We start from the raw sequence: 21014 nt of genomic DNA on the forward strand, positions 1-21014 counted from the left end.
GACCGCAATGTATACATTCATTAGACCAGAAAAATAGGCATCTCATTCAACTCTAAACTCTATGGCCATGTTTGGTTCATGGAATGGAATAGCATGGAATAGAATAGCTATTCCATGAAGAATGGAATAGCTATTCTTTACTTTTTGAGAGGAGTAGTTATTCCATAAAATCATGGAATAACAATTCCATGGAGTTACTATTCCATGAACCAAAGTGAGGAATAACTATTCAATACGGAATAGCTATTCTATTCCGGACCTATTCCATGAACCAAACATGGCCTATGATAAATGAATTAATAAGTTATTATCACTTTATTTTCCTCATTAAATGTGATCTCCATCGCGTTTGATCCATACTCATGAATCATGATAGCTAAGATTAACATTGAGGGAAATTCATACTTAAGTCGGATGAACTTTAAATTTTGTGTATTATCCCTTGTAGTTGATTTTTTTTTATCTGATCATGAGGTGTCCTGAACGGGTTCCAACTATAAAACGGCACATTTACGCCTTCCACATTCAGACTAATCCCCACTCGAGCAAATTTTAAACGGCTGCATATATGAGTACGAACCCACGACCTCACTTAAGCTAGAAGAGCGCCTTACCAACTCATCTGCGCCTTGGGGTTCTTGTAATTGAATCTTAAGTTGTACAGAAACTAGAAAATTAAAAAAACTGGCAAAAGATAAAAAAGATGAGTAGTCGGAGAAGAGATGAAATGGGACTATTAAAGATAAAAGATGATATTGGAAGACATAAGAAAATTAACTCTACTCGTGAACGTTGAATTTAGATGATTTTTCTTTGGATAAAACATAAGTTATCCAATGTCAATTATGGTGTATCCCTAAATTTAATCCAGTTATTCAGAAGTTCCCATAGATTTACAGTATGGGCAGGGAAAAAATACTAAAGATTATAAAGAAAAGTTCTATTGAGCAATCTTTTTGGGACTCGATTTCATGTTTGCATCTTGATTTTTTTTTTCCCGAGCAGAGATGAAGGTCTTAATTAATTAGTTGAAAATCACGATAATTCTTAGTCATTTTTTCAGGAAAATAATAAATTCATACAGAACAACTGCAGTGGATTTGGAATTTACAAGGCTGTTTCTTTTTTGAAGGATTTCTCTTGCCTATGTCTTGTGGATTTGGCAAGTGATTTTTCCAAGGCACAATTATGAGAAAAAGAACTATGTAAAATGGTACTAGTTGGTTACCTTCCAGCTATGCTGCATGAAAATTCATTGAATCTATGTTCCAGTATTTCGTTTTCAGAAACAATTCGGAAATTTTGAAACTTTATATTATAATTTATTCTACTAAAAAATACGGTTTAGCTGTTCCTAAATTCAACATTTTCTGTTACTAGTTTTCCAGAAAACACAAAAAACAAACATTCGCATCCACAGCCACATAGAATTGCAACTTTGAGGACAATTTTTCAACACAAAGTCCAAATATGAAACCGGTAATCAACAATTACAATTTACAATTACAAAACAATCCAATAAAATATGTCTAAGTTAGAGCAAACACATACAGATTATTGCCGGTATAACTCATTTTGACAACCGATACAACCAGGAAAATTTACTTTTACACAATCTCGTCCATAGACAGCATTGGCAAAGAAAGTGCAGTAAAGTTGCTTCAAAATGGAACATTATTCTCGATCATCCTACAGCAGCAGAGTGAACAATGACGAACAAAGGGATCGATTCACCCGTCAACTTGGATCAAAATCTATAAAAAAGTCATTTTCAGCGTTTCTTGACAATTAACCCACAACTTGGTTCAATCGCGCGTATCTCTCAAACTGACCACTTAATAGGGTGAAATGATCCAAATTGGGCAAGTTGTGAGTTTGATTGTCAGAAAACACTAGAAGTGATATTTTTTTCTTGAAATTTGGATTCAAGTTGAGAGGGTGAATTGATCATTTGTCCGCACAATGATGATATGGCATGAGTTGCTTTGAGCAATCAAAACCAAATATGGATACAATATGTACAAATGAATAGAAGCAACATGATGTTTCATACCGGTGGAAGAGTTCCACCACGTCAAATTCCGATCATTTCGTATTCTCCTCATTGGTCACCAACCAAAAACATCTATATCGCATCAACCTCATCAAAAGAGCTTAAAGAGCTAATGATATGCTCATACACCTCAATTCCTTTCAAGAAGACCGTGTCCTTCAAGAACTGCAAGACAGAATTAAGGAAGCATGAATCACGGGATGAAAGAACGATGGGCCGATGTAATAAAAAGAAAACTAAAGATTGGTAAACAGACTTGTCTGAACCTCATTATGGTCATGCAATAATATAGGAGTATTTGCCATTGGAGAGAAACCAAAGACAGGAATTCCCAACTGTCTTAAGAACCGCGCATCAGTTGTTGAAGCCAAGATTTCGGGACTTGCAAGTTTTCCTCCAGCTGCTGCAATAGCTTGCTTGAATACTAGCCACCATGGATTGGAATTATCCACTGCGGTCACTAATGGCCGTCCCATGTTATCTTTCATGGGGCCTTTCTCAGTTATCTGCCACATACATATGTAATTAGACATCTTTCTGATGCAGTAGTGAAACTAGTATAAGAAAAGTGCAAGCGCGGAATCTATAATTTACAATCGACAAACATTACAAAGGCTTTTAGCGGAAAATACAGAATCATGCATGAAATTATCTTTATTACACATTACTCAGTCGAGAGTATTGAAGCAACTATTATGATGCAAATATCAATTAAAATAAAGAGATATCATGATTCATTCTTGGTCATATGACTCATATCACATTAAAGCAGAACACTCTACTTCAAAATTGACATTAATTCCAATATTGAGCAAGCTATCAATAAGATACTTTATAATATTTAATCAAGAGTTCAGAAGGTGGAAAGGTTCATGGTTTAGTCCTCTTATGAACAACTAGGTTTATGGACATTGGATAATTCCATAGCAAACTCAGATTAATAGTAGCTAAGGCTAATAACTAAAATCAAACTAGTGTGGTATTGTGTTGCTTCAACGAGGAAACTGCTTATAATGTGTGGAAATGGAGAAATTCTCAGGTGAACTAAGTCCACCACATAGGATTATCAACCATCCATTTAATGCGTGACACGCGGTATAATTATTTATAACAACCAATTAATGAAAGGCACATTAATTAATGATTATTTAATATATTTTATTTAGAATTAATGTGCCTTTCATTAATTGGTTGTTGTAAATAACTACGCCACGTGTCATGCATTAAATGGGTGGTTCGTAATCCTACGTGGTGGACTTGGTTCACCTAAGAATTTCTCGTGGAAATGATATCACAATCATATCTAATCATATTCCTGTATCCGTCTTGTGATTGATGGAACCTAAGCATTTTAAGCAGCATAACTGTGTCAAGGACCAATCAGGCAGGCATTTAGAGAGAAACTTACTTCAGAGAAACTAAGTGACAGACTACATGTTTATGATGATAACCTGTGAATCGGTTACAGTAATGGATGGTAACACATCTAAATACATGTTTAAACAAAATTGCAATAGCTCTGATTTAATAAATTAACATTCACACTTTCACAGTATCTTTCATTAGGAACTAACGCAAAAAAAAAAAATCTCGACACATGAAACAACAATTGTACAACAATGAAAGAGATGAGCTAGACAAGGTAAATGAATTCCAGCTGCACCAAGTAAGAAACATTGTGTGTCATGTTAGATGGCATGAGCCCCAACTCGACAGGAGCAAGCCAATTCTAGGCCTAAATAGTATTTTGCTAATCAAAATGCTTCTTTGGCAACACTAATGTATAAGAAAACAGATATACATCACCATGTTAATACTTCAGTTAACCTTTAAGTTGTCTCAACAACTATCTTGCAATAGTGGATAAAATCAACACTATCTCCTGAACTGCAGGTTAAGTGTGCCCAAAAAACTCTCATATATGTGAGAGATAGTCCATTGAGACCCATTTGTCAAACAAGCTCATAAGGGGACTCCAATTTGCAATTTTTGCGACATGTATAGCATCTTATTCAGAAGAAAATGTTGGTTTTTTTCACTTATCTGCTATGCGCTAGATGTGAATTTTCTTTTAATAGGACCAATGGTGGATGGTTTTTGGAATATTTAGCAGTTGACTAAGATGCATTTGATTTTATTGAAATGCATCAAAAGGTCATTCCATAGGTAGGCATTGCTAACATAAGCAAGAATAAACTCTGAAACCAGAACTTCGGATAATAGGTGGTTGAGGACAAAAGAAAAAAAGAAAAAAGAACTCATTCTAAGATAAACCAAAAAAGTTAAAAACCATTAACAATCAGCTCGCTACCTTGGAAGGCATCAACATCATTGTAACTCTTCAATTCAACTCAAAATGAGCCTTGTCTATTTCCAAAATCAGACAAAAAAACAAAAACAAATAACCAAGAAGAAACATCAAGACAAACAGACAAATTAGTTTCAAATCCTATTCCAAAACTTATTTTAAGATCCTAATCCTAGAATGATATCGATAAATTTTAGTTGCTGAAGAACATTATCTATCAAAGTCAATAGTACCTCATATGTCATGTTGCGTGCAGCAGGTGCCCACTCTTGAGCAATCTTTTTCCTAAAAAGATCAGGATCAGTTGTAGGAGTCAATCTAATGTTGAAACCAGCTTCTGCCTCTGAAGGTTGCATATTCATCACAAATCCCTACAAAATAAAGACACCTAATACGATCATTATATCCATACAATACAATACAAAACACATTAAAACAATCAGAATTACAATTACTTACAGTGGGAGAAGGAATTCCAGCTTTTAAATAAACAGGATTAACAGAAACAACCTCAGAACTGGCAGCAAACCCAGCCTTAACAATATCAAACTGACTCTCTCTGAACTTAGTAATAACCTCAACACTCTTCATTAAATTCTCCATTGCAGAATTATCATACATATTGGACCCGTGCCCGGGTTGTCCTTTAGCCTTAATTACCAAATCCCACGGAGTTCGATCAGCATAAAACAATCTGAACTCATCGTTAACAGAAGCCTGCCCTTCATCCATAGCAAACCCAACGTTCAGTTCTTTAAACTCCTTAGAATTAACAAACTTAGCATACCCATCAGCCGCACCGATCTCCTCATCAGGAACATAAGAAATATGAACGGTCCTGATGGGTTTAAAGTTGCGATGTTTCAAGTTACGGATAGCTTCTAAGTACTGTATAGCAATGCACTTATCATCCTGAGCTCCACGGGCAAAGATTTGACCGTCTTCTGTACGGACAGCGGAGAAAGGCGGGTGGGTCCATTTGGAGGGTTCGGCGGGGACAGAATCGAGATGGGAATTGAATATAATTGAAGGGAGAGATGGGTTTGAGCCGGGCCATGTTAATAGAAGGACTGGTTTGTTGGGAGTGAAGTATAGAGTTTGGGTTTTGAGAGCGAGTGATTGAGCTATTGAAGTGAGGAATGAGACTGGGGCTGTGTAGTTTGGATTGGGATGGGCTGTGTTGAATCTCAGATACTGTTGGAAACGGGTTATTGGGGTGTCTCCTTCTTGCTCTGGTTGTTCGTTATTGTGGGGTGATGATGATGCCGACGGCGGTGCGGAGAGGGAGAAGAGGAGAAGAGTGATGATTAATGTGAAAAGGTAGGAATTGGCCATTTCAGACTTGAGAATGAACTCTCAACATGAAACTAATATTTCCAAGGCTGAAGGCTCAAATCAAAACCAATCAATTTTAGGTTTTTGTTTAGGGTTATTACATCATAACATTTACACCAAATTTTAAAAATAGAAACCTTTAAAACATGTCAATCAGTCGAGAGATTCTTAGGTAGATTCAGTCTACCGCATCAACCGTGGACTAGCCTATCACATTATGACGTCATTCAAACAGTGGCACTATCATAATTTTATTTATTATTTCTTTTACACTTTTGAATAGTAATATTACGATAGTGTCATTATTTTAATGACGTGTCATAATATGATAAGTTTAGTTCACGGATGACGTGGTAGACTGAGTCTGCCTAAGAATTTTTCTTATCATAAACACCACCTTTCATTTTTTTCAGTTTCATCATGGACATTATTTTCGGTGAAATTTTTGCGGACTTGAACATCCAATGGAGCTGTCACGTGTCATACCACGTCACCAAAACCATTGAAAATTGCCGACGTTATTTTTGAAAATAAATAAAAGGTGGTGTCTGTAATTGCACGTTTTAAAGGTCATGTTATTATTGAAACTTAGTGCAAAAATTATGATTTTATATGTAATTAATCCTTTTTTTTATTGTACTAAAAACTTCTACTAGTTTTTATAATCTAATTTTATAATTTATGTATGACAATTAAATACCAAAACAAAACTCGGATCTAATCAAATAAATCACGTTTAACTATTTTATTTAATTAAATTTAAAATTTCTATTTGAAATCAGTTAAGTTATGTGTTTGAAGTACACATGTCAAAGTTATTAGATCTAAATTGAAATTAAAAATAAATTTAATTATGAGACCAGAACTTAAGAGCCGGATTGATCTAAATCTAAATTAAAAATAATACTGTTACGGACACCAAAACAGTGGTTATTCTGATATCAGTATTTTTCTGATTGAAAATTGCTCAATCCTAAAATTGCAAAAATATTACACGTTTAATTTGTTAGAATTAAAATTTTATATTAAATTTGCAAAACACGTAAAAATTAGTGATTTTTTTGCGCTATTAAGCCTTTCATCTGCTCCTCCCGATTTTCTCTTCCTCTTATTTTAAACCTCTTCCATAGTGTTTACTGGGGTTGAAAATGAAGGAAAAAGTAAGCCGAACGACTCTAACGTGCGCGTGGGGAAAGACTTCGTTTTTACCTACGCTGTCCTAATTGGACAGCACAGCTTAAGCTCTATTGGACAAACTGTCAAAAACTTCGTCACCAACCGCCAAATCACTGTCCATTTTCCACGCGCTAACTAAACCCCTGTTACGCAGTACCTCTTATTACTCCTTTTAACCGTCAGTAGAATTCTAGCAGACTTCAAATGAACAAGGCAAGAAAATAACAGAATCCCACTTTTCATATAAACCAAAATAATTAAAAAAAAACAGCGAGAGAGATAGAGAGATCTGTTAATAATTAAAGATTGTTAATAATGGCAAAGAAATTCAACTTACCATCTCTAGTGACAGTGGCGTCGCTAATTGTTCTGTTTTCATCGCTAAATCTGATTCAAGTAGCCGAAGCAATATGGCTTACAATTCCTAGTTCTGGAACAAAGTGTGTTTCCGAGGAGATCCATAACAACGTTGTCGTTTTGGCTGATTTCTATGTTATTAATGATGATCACCCTGAGAATACACCTGCTGTCTCTGCTAAAGTAAGTTTCAATTCGATTTCATTTTCAATTTGAATCCATATTATCCTGGTCAAAAAATTGGATTGACTTGTTAATTGGTCAATCGAGTTCGCATCTTTTTAATTTGAGTAGATGTTACTAGGTTTTGAAGAATTTTTGTAGTTATCTTTTGGCATGTCATTTTGGAGAGTTTTACTAATTTTAATTATCTTTGCATCTTATTCGGTTATTTGACTTCTTTTTTATTTCTTTTATGTTGGGAAATTATATTAGTGGAGGTTCAGTTATCATTCCTAGGATCATTGTAAGCGCATTTATGACCTCTAATTTCTGTTTAAAGCTCTAGATGAGTTGGTGAAGGTGGTTTGGTTCCAAATGGAAGAACCATTCGGTACAATTGAAGCTTGTAGGGTTTGTTTTATTTGGTTTTCAGGTGATATACTATAAATGGGTTTGTTTTATTTTGCAAATTTGGCTAACATCTTTGCTGTAGTTGCTACCTCTTGCCTCTTAGACTTGATGATGCTATGCACTGTCGACAGTTATTGTTCAAATTCAGATTTAGCATGAATTGTTAATGGTTTCCTTGTTTGTGCCTGAGTTTCTCAAAGATTTGTGTTTGGCACTTTATGTTATCGGGCAATTAGTGGGTTTGTAAGTACATTTCCTAGGAAGCAGTAATTAATATTTTTGGTTTGTTTCTAATTTTCCAGAAAGTTGATTTACATTTTTAATACATTAAAATGCTACAGATAATAAAGTCTTGATAATATAATTAAAGTAACTAAATTTAAGGATATAACAGCACTGTACTATCCATTTAACTCTATAGAGCACCAACACTTCTCGGAGGTGCCGTATGCTAGAGGGGACACGGAAAAATACATGTCCCAACTGTTTTTAACACCCCATCCCACTGGCAAGGCCGGAAGTGATAAAGTGTTTAAGACTTATTGTTGGAGTTCATTCTAATGAACGAAACTTCTTATTTTGCTTAAATTGAATAAATTATGAATATCATTTATATAATATGTATATATATTATCTATATATTTTTAATTAAACTATATAATTAATTTTCCGTGTCCTTGCCGTTTCCGTGTATCGTTATTTTCTTCAAAAATACCATTTTCCGTGTCTGTGTCCGTGTTTGTGTGCGTATCTGTATCCGTACCCATACCCGTGTCGGTGCTTCATAGATTTAACTAGGGTAGTACAACTTATCCAGGTGTTGGTAATTAAGTTATTTTTTTAGTTAAAGGGAAGTTAGACTCTCAACTTTCATGGAAGTAAGATGTATAAAATGAACTTAGCAAAAATTAGTACTACTTTACGGGAACTTCTACTTCCTTAATCAACTTACTCCCGACCAAACAAGGTTAAATTTGTACCCTATTCTTCCGTAGATACATGTAACTTATGATTGGTATGTGATGAATCAGTGGGAAATCCTTCGTGATTGGATTTACTCGTGGTTGCTATTTTAAGGTCTTTCAATAGATCATATAATTTTTTTTGCTTGCGCTTGTGAAAATAGTTTTATAATCTTCTTGTTCTCGCTAACTTAACTGCAGATATTGTATTCTTCTCGAAAACTGCTATATGTATGATTAGTGTAGGGCCAAGTTTGTTACCTGTGGAAGCTATAATTATGCTGTTAAAGCTTGATCGTGTTGTTGCTAAATGACAACTTCTTGAGAATATGCCTGTAGTGGACATGACACCAATCTTAGTAACACGAATATTTCTCACAGTACAAGCCCATAACTTCAAATTTTTCTAATAAGCTAGTGGTGGTCTATTGATTGTGTTTCGTGACATAATGCTCGCTTTGTCCTTTGATATTGTAAAGAAAACTGATATTTGCAAAAGGAATAGCTGTGAGCTGGAGCAGTTTCATTGGAAACTTATTGACTTTATGCCTTTTCTTTTAGGTAACATCTCCATACGGCAATAACCTTTACCATAAAGAAAATATAACCCATGGTCAGTTTGCATTTACAACTTCAGAGGCTGGTAACTATTTGGCATGTTTTGGGCTGGAAAATCATCAGCAACAAGCTGGAACTGCAACTTTGAGCCTAGACTGGAAAATTGGGATTGCAGCTAAAGATTGGGATTCAGTGGCGAAAAAGGACAAGATCGAGGCAAGTTCCTTAACATTGCATTCCCGGACCTTCATGTAGTTTATGCTTTACGTAGCCTTTAATCTTGAATAATGTTTTTTGTTCATGAATAATGTAGGGGGTTGAACTTGACCTGAAGAGACTTGAAGGAGTAGTGGAAGCCATTCACAATAATCTAATCTATCTCAGGGAAAAGTACAACTTTCTCGCTTCTCATCATTAACATTTATCATATGATAATACATGATGTTGTGTTTTCTTGATTTGGCAATATTAATGCAGATGCATCAGAAAAGAATCATTTTTGTAAAGGAGTCGAACAATTGTTTGATTTAGGTTCTTAAAGTAGGAGTTAATGAAAATTGCAAATAATTTTAGTATCAGGAACCGAGTGTTAAATAGGAGTAGAAATTTAAACCCTTAGCTCAAGAGAACCAATGACTTATTGTAGTCATCTTTGAGGCCAGTACATTCTTGGCGCGAACACTAACTTTATGATTATTCAGTTAAAATTTACAGTGAATCTTGTTTCTATTTTTGATGATTGCCAATTTTCAGGGAAGCGGAGATGAGGGAAGTGAGCGAGAAGACTAATGCTCGAGTTGCCTGGTTCAGTATCATGTCCTTGGGTCTATGCATTGCTGCCTCAGGTCTTCAGCTGTGGCACTTGAAGCGCTATTTCCAAAAGAAAAAGCTAATCTAGATTTGTATACTTTTTCTAGTGTTTTTGATGGAAAACTGTGTTTTTAATGACTATCATATTCAGTTCCATCCTGTGGTCAGCAAAGAGTAAAATAGATACGAAATAGTTGGAATTGCTTCAAGAAAGAAGGCCTATAGATTTTGAGTTTTGGTTGAAAAACCAAAATAAAAATAGACTAGAATTGCAAGTTAATCTTGAAAATCTTTTATTCTTGAGATGCTCATTGTTTGTGGCACGTATCATCATTCATATTCATACTATGCAATTCAAGTTCCAATTCATAATATTTATGTGTGCATCATTTTGCAAATCAAAATGATTAAGATATCCAACTGCAGAACTTGTCTCTTTACTAATAAAAACTTATTACTACATGATTCATTTTGAAATTAAATCTTGAATATTAATTGAAAAAAGAACCAAAGAATGAAATAAATAGTAATAAAAAAACTTACGATTATGCAAGCATATGTAACAATTTTTTTAAAAAATTATGGTCTCAAATGAAAAATACAAAAAATAATTACAGACGACTCCACTGGGGATCGAACCCAGAATCTCTGGTTTCGTAGACCAGCGCCTTATCCATTGGGCCATGGAGTCTTGTTGTTGATGTTCTCAGATAGCTGTTTTATATACGTAAAATATTAGAGAAAACACATAACTGATAAGCGAAAGTGAGGAGACTAAATTTTTAGGGACGAAGATTATTGAAGCATTGCGATGGGCTTTGCAGCAATGGCAGCAAGGCCATTATGCTCATCAATCACATTACTGACAAGACCTAAAAGGATATTCGCTCCTTTGGCTTCTTCTTATTCCAGCTCTCCATTAAAGACGAGGACCTTGGTTCTTTACTCAAAGCCTGGATGCTGTTTGTGTGATGGTCTCAAAGAGAAGCTTCAAGCTGCTTTCTTGCTTTCCACTCCCAATTCTCTACACGACGTCGTCTTGGAGGTAACCCTATTTATCTCTGCCCTTTCTCTCTACTTTTACTTTCAAGTGCTGAGTTTGTGTGGTATTGTTGGAGTTGTTAAGGTAAGGGATATAACAAGCAATCCTGAATGGGAAAAGGCTTATCAGTATGAGATACCTGTGCTGGCTAAACTACTTGCTGATGGCTCTGAGGTTAGTATTTATTCTAATGTTTAACCTTTTTTACTCTTTTAAGTTAAATTGTGTATCAAGTAGTAGCTAATAGCAGCAATGTAGGAGTTGTTTTTATGTTATGTGCCTTTTATAATGATTAACAGTGACATTCATGTTTTCTTTAGCATAATGCCGTTTCTATGTATGTTAATATAACAAAATGCTACTTGAGACCATTTGTTTTTCTAGTCAACCACCATGCTTACTTAACTTGAGACTTAATAGTCAAATTCATGGTTCGAATTAAACCAATTGTCAAAACGTGATATTGCTGGTTGTTTTAAAAGTCTTTCTCAGAAATGCATTTGTCATTTCTTTCTTTGAGTTCTAGCCATCCATGACTTTTACGGTATTGAATGCTAGTATAAGTTTGATAGGCATTCTAGTTCTGCACGTGCTTGTCGAACTAAAGAATGCGACAGATTAATATCAGTTCGTGTAGGGTTTAATCTGATTTAATTTTAGACCGGTTTGGGTTATGGTGCAATGCAGCTCCAAAGGCTCATAAAATCATTGTTTGGGTGCTAAAATTTGATGCTTTTCACAAAAGCAGTTGCAGAATCGCTAAGAAATTTAAATGCTGAAATGCATCTAATTAAGTTTTTCCTATCACTTGGAGATATGGGTTTGAAGTAGTTTGAATGGTTGGGTGAAGGTACTGTTCGGTTTGAACCTTGAAGCAGGTTTTCACTGGTCAATAATACTCTATCCTTCTTTCCCCTCTTCTTTTTAGCTTCTTTTTGTAGATAGACAATATTTTTTCACCTCCTATATATACATTGTTACATGAACTTCTCTCTTTTGAACTACTTACTCTACTTGATTTTCAGAACTTGCTATAGTAATTAATGTTAGCCATTTTAGTGCTAAAAAGTCATTTTGTCAGTTTGCTTGTTACCGAGCTCAGCGGGAAATCTCAATTACTTGCATGCATAAATGCAAGACACAGGAAGAGGCTGAGATTAGTTTATATGTAATCCATGCTTGAGGAGGATTGGATGATACCCTTCCTATGACACTTATTGAAATGAATGTTTGAAGGAGCCTATGCCCTGTGCTGAAGTAATTGAATGTGGCTGTTATTGGCATTCAATTTTATTTATAAACCACTTTTGAATCTTAGCTTTCTAGCACGTTTGATAATAGCCGAGGAATGATACATCACAAATTGAATATTCGTTTACGTACAGGAATTATGATATGCTGGACCATAAGGTTTAGGGTGTCCTTATTCTTTTTTAAACTACCCAGCTTTGTTTTGTGCAGGTCATTAGGGACCTCATAGTGAAAAAACAACAACAAAGGTTTAGTTCCCTGCATCCCCTTCCATATAAAACATTCTCATGTTCTTAACTTTTCTACATAAGAAGAAGAGAAAATTGTCAGTTGGTACTGCTTTAGTGGAAATTTTCCATGAGCTTATTGTTTCCCTATAATAAGTTAGGCCTATGTCAAATTTGGATTCATAAGAGTTCAAACTAATGAGATTTGAGCAAGAAACTTAGACTTCATATCATTAGAGGATTCGCCAACATTTAGGCTTCTGTACCAATAGAAAAGTGGGCCGGTTTTGGGTAACATTTTAGAATCTAGGCCTTTGGCACTAAGCATTATGATTCTGACAGGTTGAGTCAGGTAGTAAAATGATTTGGCCTTGGACCAAATTCGTTTGAGATTCATTATCATTCGTGACTGTAGCGTATAGATTTCTGTGTGGCTTATATCAAGGTCTAAGCTTCAAGGCAGCTGATTGAAATTATTAACTGCATCAGATGTGAATTGCAAGAAGCATTATATTAGTATGAAGTAAACTTCTGCAATGATTTAGTATGTTAGACAATGTCAATTAAAGGGCCCCTAGTTTCTCTATGACTAAAATTTTATTTCAGAGTCATGCGAGTATTCAAGTCCTAGAGAATGTATCACCATGAGACTTTCCAGGGTCATAAAACCTACTAGTGAGGCTTGCTAGTAGTTTTTGCTGCAAGTAAATCACAATTGATGACTAGATTGCTATCTCTGCTTCTTTCTACTTGTTCCCAACTCTGAATTTTGTTTATTGGCTATTAGCTAACAGAGAGTTCTGTTCATTATGCTGCGCTAGGGTAAACAAAACTGACTGAAATGATAGGTTTTTCATCACATGTCATCTGGTCTTTAAGTTCTTAACCAATTAATCGGATATTGGACCCAATTATCTTTGGTTTTCTCGGTTGACATTGACATTGACATCTTGCACATTCTCTTACAGGAAACTCTTCCTAGAATATCTCCTCGACTTGGAGTGGAACATGTCCAAAAGAAGATAGCGGCTGCTTTGACTCAATAATCATGGTTTGTGATTGAAATTCTTGTGTTGCGTCACTAGCATAACTTGTAATTTCAAAACTCTATACAAAGGATTTAATAAGAATCGTCAAAAAATCTTTTTACTTTGCTCTGCCATGTCGTTTTCCACACTGCATCTGTTCTTTACTATGAAATAATAGCTCAGGACATGCCACTTAAAGCTTGTGGACTGTGTAGGAACACATCCTAGAGCCTTGTCGAACATAATTTTGCTAAATTTGTATTTCCTTTTTTGAATAAGCTAGGACCGAACATGTGTATGATTTTCTAATCTGACTATTACATCAAGACAAAGTAGAGGCATAACTTTTCTTTGCCTTGATGCACATTTTAAAACTCACGGTTCTTCATGCTCGTGCATTGTAGGCCCCGGCATGCACATCCGACTTGAGAAAAGAAATAGAAAGAGAGAGAGTGTCTTATCATTGCAAAGTGATGCATTCCACTTGAGAATGTAATATCAGCAAAGTTGTGGAGATGCTATCTTGACGCTATTTTCATCAGAGTTCTTACATTATAGGTAAGGTTCTATGATTGATCCCAATAGTTTAAAAATATACCATCTTATGATCAATTGTTTGATGGTGTTGCCACTATAAATTGTTGCTTCCATCATATTTTTCTTTTTTGCAATTATGAATGCTTTGGTTTTTTGGCTTTTGTTCTTTTTCTTTCTGCCAAAGTGCTACTACTGCTTTTGCAGGGCATAAGATAAGAATTATATGTTTATTTTTATTATTTCCTATCCTAAAGCTGTGGAAAACAATACAAATAAAAGGCTAGTAAAAGCAACAATTTGAAGGATATAGGTCAAAGATTCAGATTTGACCAAAAGATTCAACTTTTTTCCTTTTCACCTTTTGTTTTGGCAAAGTATATTCCACAAAGTTTAATTTATCTCGCACATTATAAAAATTTATAACTTTGGGATGCCTATTGATAGGACTATTTTATTCAACTGAAGAAGTTAAATGTTTAGACTTTCATATCTGTTGTAATGAAGTAAAAGTAATTACAAATAATGAATTTTATTGAACTTGAATTGGCAAATGTTTTCCGATTAGGATAATGGCAACTCGGGGATCCATTTTGGTTCAGCTGTTGCTGTTAATGATGTGAGTTGTTGAAACTGCTAGATGAAATTCAACAGCAGATAATACTAATAGTTCTTCCCACAGCTTTATTTTGAAGTTATTTTTTTATATATAATTTTAACCATTTATTGTATTCCTAACTTCCTCCTCCGACCTCTAAAACCAAACATGGCGAGTGTGAGGGTCGGAAGGCTGTATCGAGTCATATTTAGGGGTGAGCTAACGGTCGGTTTGATCAAAAACTGGCCAATTTTACTAAAATCAAATTAACTGAATTACTTTATTTCTCTAACCAAACAGACTGATTTAATCTAATTAACTAAAGTCAAATTAACCAAAATAAAATAAAATACAAAACTGAACTGTTCAAATTAGTCGTTCAACTTGATTAATTTGGTTAAACCGACAAAAAATTAAGAATACTTATTAAAAATAGATAAAAAAATAAATAAAAAGTATCTGGTTAGTTTGGTTCATTCGGCCAACCAAAATTTTAGAACTCTTAGTGATAATCGAATCAAATTAACTAAAAATCTTTAACTAAATCAAATTGACCGATCTAACCAAATTAACCAAATTACATATTGGTTCTTTCGGTTTAACCAAATTTTCGGCCAGCTCTAGTCATATTTTGATGGGGCAAACTATCTTCTCTTGTCAATAAAGAGACAAGTACAAAAACAAAAGAAGAATCATTGCTCAAAAACAATGGATAGGATATCCCAAATGCCCCATTCAAGTGAAGCAACTAAATTCTTATTTCTAACAAGCAACTAACTCCTTCCAATTGGTTACTGCTTTTATAGTTTCCCATGCTACCAAACTTTTCTACTTTCATTCTCTTTCTGCAATATTCAACTTTCATCAACTCCGTTTCTTTTGCTTCTTTTTTTGCCAATTCGAGCTACCTTTCATAAAACCCAACATCAAATTTCACTTACTTTTTTTGTTTACAACAATTGAAAACAGCTACACGATAACTACCGTAGAAACTAAAGATAACTCCATTATTACCTCAAAATAACTTGTGGAATACGATTTGTTGAAGTATTTTTGTCTGATGTCTCGCTTAACAACAATTTAGATATCGTTTTTGATTATATTTCTATCGTTTGATCCTAGCATTATTTGGTGCTTCATTGATGGATTTGGACATTCATTTTAAATTGAAGTATGACTCATGAATATTTCGCAGCAAAATTATATCTTTTTGCAGCTGGCTTGGTTTATGGTACAAGGAATAATAATACCATTCAATTATTATCAACTTTTGTTAGATTTAATCTTCTTATGTTCTTTTACATAAATTGACATGACCAAAAAAAGACTCCGATATGTAATTCTCTGGAACTAAAACTGCCATTGTTTTCATGCATTTCCACTAATGAAGGAAAAGCAGATGAAGTCTATAATTTTGCTTAGTATGCCCCACCAAAATCCTTCATTTTCAATCATTTTATACAAAAAGAATTAAATGTATTTATCTAATAACATTAAGAAAAGATTATTGTAGTTTGGACTATGTTGTGTGCTATTATGCTTTATAGTATTGAAGAAGAAGACATATTTTCTTCTCTCTTTATCATTCACCACTTTTTTTTGTTCATGATAATGCATGGAAGTGCGCGTAAGAAGATATGTGTTTCTTTTGTTCTTGATGATGGATTAGGTGTTAATGCTTCAATTATTTATTTAAATAATCTTTCAATCAATGAAATTCTGATTAGTGCTACCTCTACAGCAATCTTTGCAAAATATCTAGTTCAACTGTACCTTAATTCTATAATTCTATATTTAAGGCAAAATGTTCTTATTTATCCACAATTATGTAGGGGTGAGCAAACAAACGGGCTGGCCGAATTAATCGACCGAATCAATGACTTTCAGTCGGTTCAGTTCGGTTATAAGTTTAAGTTCGGCCGGTTCGGTTTTGATTTAAAAATATTTGGTTTTCAGTTTTCGGTTCGGTTCGAAATTTAAATTATTCAAATTAGCCGAACCGAACAAATTACCCGACCTATTCGGTCAGTTCAATTTTGAAAATCTTTTCCTTCTTTATTCAGTCAGTTCGGTGTTCGGTTAAATTTTCTTATTCGGTCGGTTCGGTTTTGACTATTTGGTCGAGCGGTTAATTCGATTAAGGGGTTGTTGGTTTGATTTCGACCAAACTGACCGAATGCTCACCCCTACAAGTATGTCTCATTTGCCAAATATACCATGATTTTCAAATTTTGTCAGTTTGGTCCATCATGTTTTCAAGTGTTGCTAAATATATACATATTCAGTTTTAAGCTGGCATGACAAGATTTTATATATGCCAAATAGAATAAATTTTGTACACGTGGACGTATAATATTGCGTCATGTCATCTCCAAAAAAGGCGCGTATATTTAGTAAAGATCGAAAAAATGATGGATCAAAATGATAAAATTTTAAAATCATAGTATATTGGTAAAATGAGATAGTTGCGGGTAGATAAGAATATTTTTCAGATATTAATTTTGGGGTTAATTATTTAAAAACCACTCACCTTGAACTTTTTTTTCGTTTATACCCTGACCTAGGAAAAAATTCATTTATACCCTGACGTATGTGTTTATGTTTCACCTCTACCCCGAGGCACTAAATTAACCTCTTTTTACTTAGAAAAAAGTGTTAAATAATCCTTACTTTTGAACATTTTTAAAGATGAAGTATTTTTTTGTATTTTTTTAATAGAAAAAAGTATAAAATAATCCTTATATTTAGTTGTTTTCAATAAATAATCTTATTTTTTAAAATTTGAGGTAGAGGTAAAATATAAACACATACGTCAGGGTATAAATGAATTTTTTTCTAGGTCAGGGTATAAACGAAAAAAAAGTTTAAGGTTGGTGGTTTTTAAGTAATTAAGCCTTAATTTTGAGATGGAATTTGATATTGCTTGAGAGCTTGTGCACGTTCTTGTCTGTTTGCCCCCCATCAATTAACAAAATGCTGATTACAGGAACTCATCACTAATTATACTAATTGATATTTTGTGTACAAAGTGCTAATAGAAAGATAATAATGATGAAATGATATTAAGTAGCAACATTAACAAATTTTTCCATGGTGATGATTTAGATATATAAATATATATTTGGTATAGCACCAAAAAGAGAAGGCGAAAGACATATATGGATTCTTGCATTAATACATTTAAAAAAAATGGATCTCTCTACTAGTATTTGTTAAGATTGAATCTTTATTATTTTTAATTTTATAAATATTGGATCCATTATGAAAATAAAGTTCGTGCACTACGCACGCGGTTAGTGGGAGTGAGATAATTGTTTTAAAGTGGATTCATGCACTTTTATTTTTGTTGAAAATATATGCTTTAATCGGGTTTTTTTTTCAGTCTAACTTGATATTGTAATAATTTTGTTTGTGACGAAACCTAATGTTTATAAAATTAAAAGTGTGAGGACTCGGTGTATACAAATTATAGTAGAGGGATTCAATTAAAAAAGTGTAATAATACAAGGATTCAAATATACATTTCACCAAAAGAGAAAGGAGAGGATCGAGTTGAATATCCTGTCTGCGTCATGCATGCTGAATGGGAAGCAACTATGAGTAACTTGAATACCAAATAATGAAATGTTACTATTTTTTTACTGATAAAAAAATAAGGCCTAATTACTTAAAAAAACCCCACCTTGAAATAATTTTTCGTTTATACCCTGACCTAGGAAAAAGTTCATTTGTACCCTTTTTTTGATTTTTCGTTTTCAATTGTACCCCAAAATTTTATTTTTTGACAATTTAATTAATTATAGGATGAAAATATTAAAAATAATTAAATAGAAGGGTTATATCATCTTTTTTCTATTTGAAAAATACAAATAAGTTAAAAAATGAAGGATTATTTTAACCTTTTTCTAGATAAAAAAAGTTCAATTTAGTGCTTTAGGGTAGAGTTGAAAACAAAAAATCAAAAAAAGGGTACAAATGAACTTTTTCCTAGGTCATGGTATAAACGAAAAAATATTATAAGGTGGAGGTTTTTTAAGTAATTAAGCCAAAAAATAATGATACAAACTTCCGACATTTTGTAAGACATAATTATGCTTGATATGAACTGAACGACTTTCTTTGGTCAATTTTGGTCTTGACTTCATAAGTTTTTTCATTTGTAATATTGATGATTAACTTATACTTATGTGAATTAAAGTTGTACAATATAATGAAATGCCTAATGGTCGCTTCTACCATCTTAACAAATCCAGCCAAATTTTCTAATTTCCAAAATTTTAATTTAAGTTAAAAGAATAATAACAGTATTAGTTTAATTTTACTAATTAATTACTTAAAAACCACCCACCTTAAACTTTTTTTCGTTTATACCCTGATCTAGGAAAAAGTTCATTTATACCCTGACGTATGTGTTTATGTTTCACCTCTACCCCGAGACACTAAATTAACCTCTTTTTATTTAAAAAAAAGTTTAAAATAGTCATTCATTTAGAGAAAAATCCATTTCTAACTAATCTCTAATTAGTTTAGGTTAAAAATGAAGAACTATTTTAAACTTTTTTCTTAATGAAAAGAGGTTAATTTAGTTCCTCGGGGTAGAGATGAAACATAAATACATACGTCAGGGTATAAATGAATTTTTTCCTAGGTTAGGGTATAAACGAAAAAAAATTCAAGGTGGGTGGTTTTTAAGTAATTAAGCCTTTTACTAATTATTGAATTTCACTGTGTTTTTCGTTTTTTAAGGGTGATATATGTCCATTTTTTTACACTACATTTTTATAGTTCAACACATAAAACTTTTAAACATTAATTTTTTTAATGCAACATCTAATGTGTCAATTACTCAACTGGGTAATACTGAAATCCAATCCTTTAAGATTGTACTAAATCACTAAAATTAAAAAATTTGCTTAAATTTTGCAAAAATTGATTCTTTTATTCATTTAGTCCCACTGAAATGATAGAGATAGTGGATATTGTAAGTTAGATGTGGAAAGAAGAATAGTAAATGAATAGAGGAGTACTATAGAGTTAGATGTGATTCGAGATCAAATAATTTACATTCATGTATTTTGATCAATTAAGTACACTATTCTTCAGTTTTAGATTTATTAAGAATAAAAGTATACAATATGAACATATTTAGAAATCAAAATAATCTAATTCTATATTTAATTAATTTAAAAATAGAAAATATTATTCTTAATTGATATAAAAAATATAGATTATTATCTTTATTTGATCTAAAAATATAAAATAGTATTTTTAATTGATTAAAATGATTGAAAGTGAGTTAGTCGTAAATTCAGAGACAAGGTTGATCCTTTGCTCAATAGTAAACCCATTTATTGATTGCTAAAATAAGTACAACAGGCAGCCTAATCTCCACTTTACCAACAAATGGAAATGCTTAGGCGTTGTGGACTCATCTCAGCATGCACTTCTACAAATCATATCCACATTTTATCTTAATTTTTCTCTTACTTTTTTTCCCTTTTACACATTTTTAGCTACTTCTTTTTTCTTTCTTTAACTTTTTAATTTGTTAAGCTTACACGATTCATAGTGAGGCTTCATCGATTAATTAGTATCGATGGGAAGCTCTTTATTGGTTAAAAACAATACATGGATAATTATAGATTTTGAATTCGGCTTACATAATAATACAGTAGACCCTTTAATAATTAATACTCAATAAATTAATAATTTTAATAATTAATAAAAATTTAGGGAACCAATTTGAATATTACGTCTTATAAAGTATTCAATAAATTAATAATTCTAATAATTAATAAATTTTTAATCCAACATATATATTAATTATCAGAAGATCGACTGTATATCGAATAACTTTTATACATTTTTCTGTGGTTTACAATTTAAACAATTTTAGTATAAAATTAAAGTGCCATCTTAAAAATGAGAAAAGGTATTCCTAACTCAAAATCTGATAAAAGTTCGCATGTATATAGTTGTATGTTTGGTTAATCTATTTAATGCACCTCATATTTGATACCTATTTCCGAGGAGCAAATCTGCTTCTCGTCTGAGGAGCAACAGCTTCGAGGAGTTGCTCCTCCTCCTTTTAGATCCTCTTCTCGGGCAAGGAGGCTCCTCTTCCTCGTCTGAGATCCGATTTTTTTTTTTAATAATAGAATCTATTGGGTTTGTGTGGTGGATTCGTAAATCGAAGGAGTAT

The 21014-nt window shown here is 33.1% G+C and overlaps 3 protein-coding genes and 1 non-coding gene across 5 annotated transcripts; 2 read left to right on the forward strand and 2 right to left on the reverse strand.

The window, feature by feature from the left end:
* Positions 1 to 1407: 1407 nt before the first annotated feature.
* On the reverse strand, positions 1408 to 5784 carry LOC126664979 (uncharacterized). 2 transcript variants are annotated; one of them, XR_007637498.2, is made up of 5 exons: positions 4821 to 5784; positions 4595 to 4732; positions 2320 to 2559; positions 2054 to 2218; positions 1408 to 1689 (listed from the first exon to the last, which is right to left on the reverse strand). XR_007637498.2 is itself a non-coding variant. In XM_050357619.2 (4 exons), exons 1-4 carry the CDS (start codon positions 5694 to 5696, stop codon positions 2126 to 2128), a joined length of 1347 nt encoding a protein of 448 aa, XP_050213576.1. In that variant the 5' UTR covers positions 5697 to 5784; the 3' UTR covers positions 1408 to 2125. The 2 variants fall into 2 exon arrangements, 1 of the variants encoding a protein (XP_050213576.1); XM_050357619.2 differs by having other exon boundaries at positions 1408 to 2218.
* Positions 5785 to 7072: 1288 nt separating this feature from the next.
* LOC126665867 (transmembrane emp24 domain-containing protein p24delta5) lies at positions 7073 to 10435 on the forward strand. Its single transcript, XM_050358795.2, has 4 exons — positions 7073 to 7412; positions 9326 to 9538; positions 9636 to 9712; positions 10076 to 10435. The coding sequence occupies exons 1-4, from the start codon at positions 7188 to 7190 to the stop codon at positions 10218 to 10220; spliced, it is 660 nt and encodes a 219-aa protein (XP_050214752.1). The 5' UTR covers positions 7073 to 7187; the 3' UTR covers positions 10221 to 10435.
* A 315-nt stretch (positions 10436 to 10750) lies between these two features.
* On the reverse strand, positions 10751 to 10823 carry TRNAR-ACG (transfer RNA arginine (anticodon ACG)). Its single transcript has one exon. It is a non-coding gene; the product is annotated as a tRNA-Arg (tRNA).
* A 75-nt stretch (positions 10824 to 10898) lies between these two features.
* LOC126674936 (uncharacterized) lies at positions 10899 to 14378 on the forward strand. Its single transcript, XM_050369487.1, has 4 exons — positions 10899 to 11177; positions 11259 to 11348; positions 13621 to 13703; positions 14085 to 14378. Exons 1-3 carry the CDS (start codon positions 10944 to 10946, stop codon positions 13696 to 13698), a joined length of 402 nt encoding a protein of 133 aa, XP_050225444.1. The 5' UTR covers positions 10899 to 10943; the 3' UTR covers positions 13699 to 13703; positions 14085 to 14378.
* Positions 14379 to 21014: the final 6636 nt, after the last annotated feature.

Source organism: Mercurialis annua, linkage group LG1-X (genome assembly GCF_937616625.2).
Source record: "Mercurialis annua linkage group LG1-X, ddMerAnnu1.2, whole genome shotgun sequence".
Lineage (NCBI taxonomy): Eukaryota > Viridiplantae > Streptophyta > Magnoliopsida > Malpighiales > Euphorbiaceae > Mercurialis > Mercurialis annua.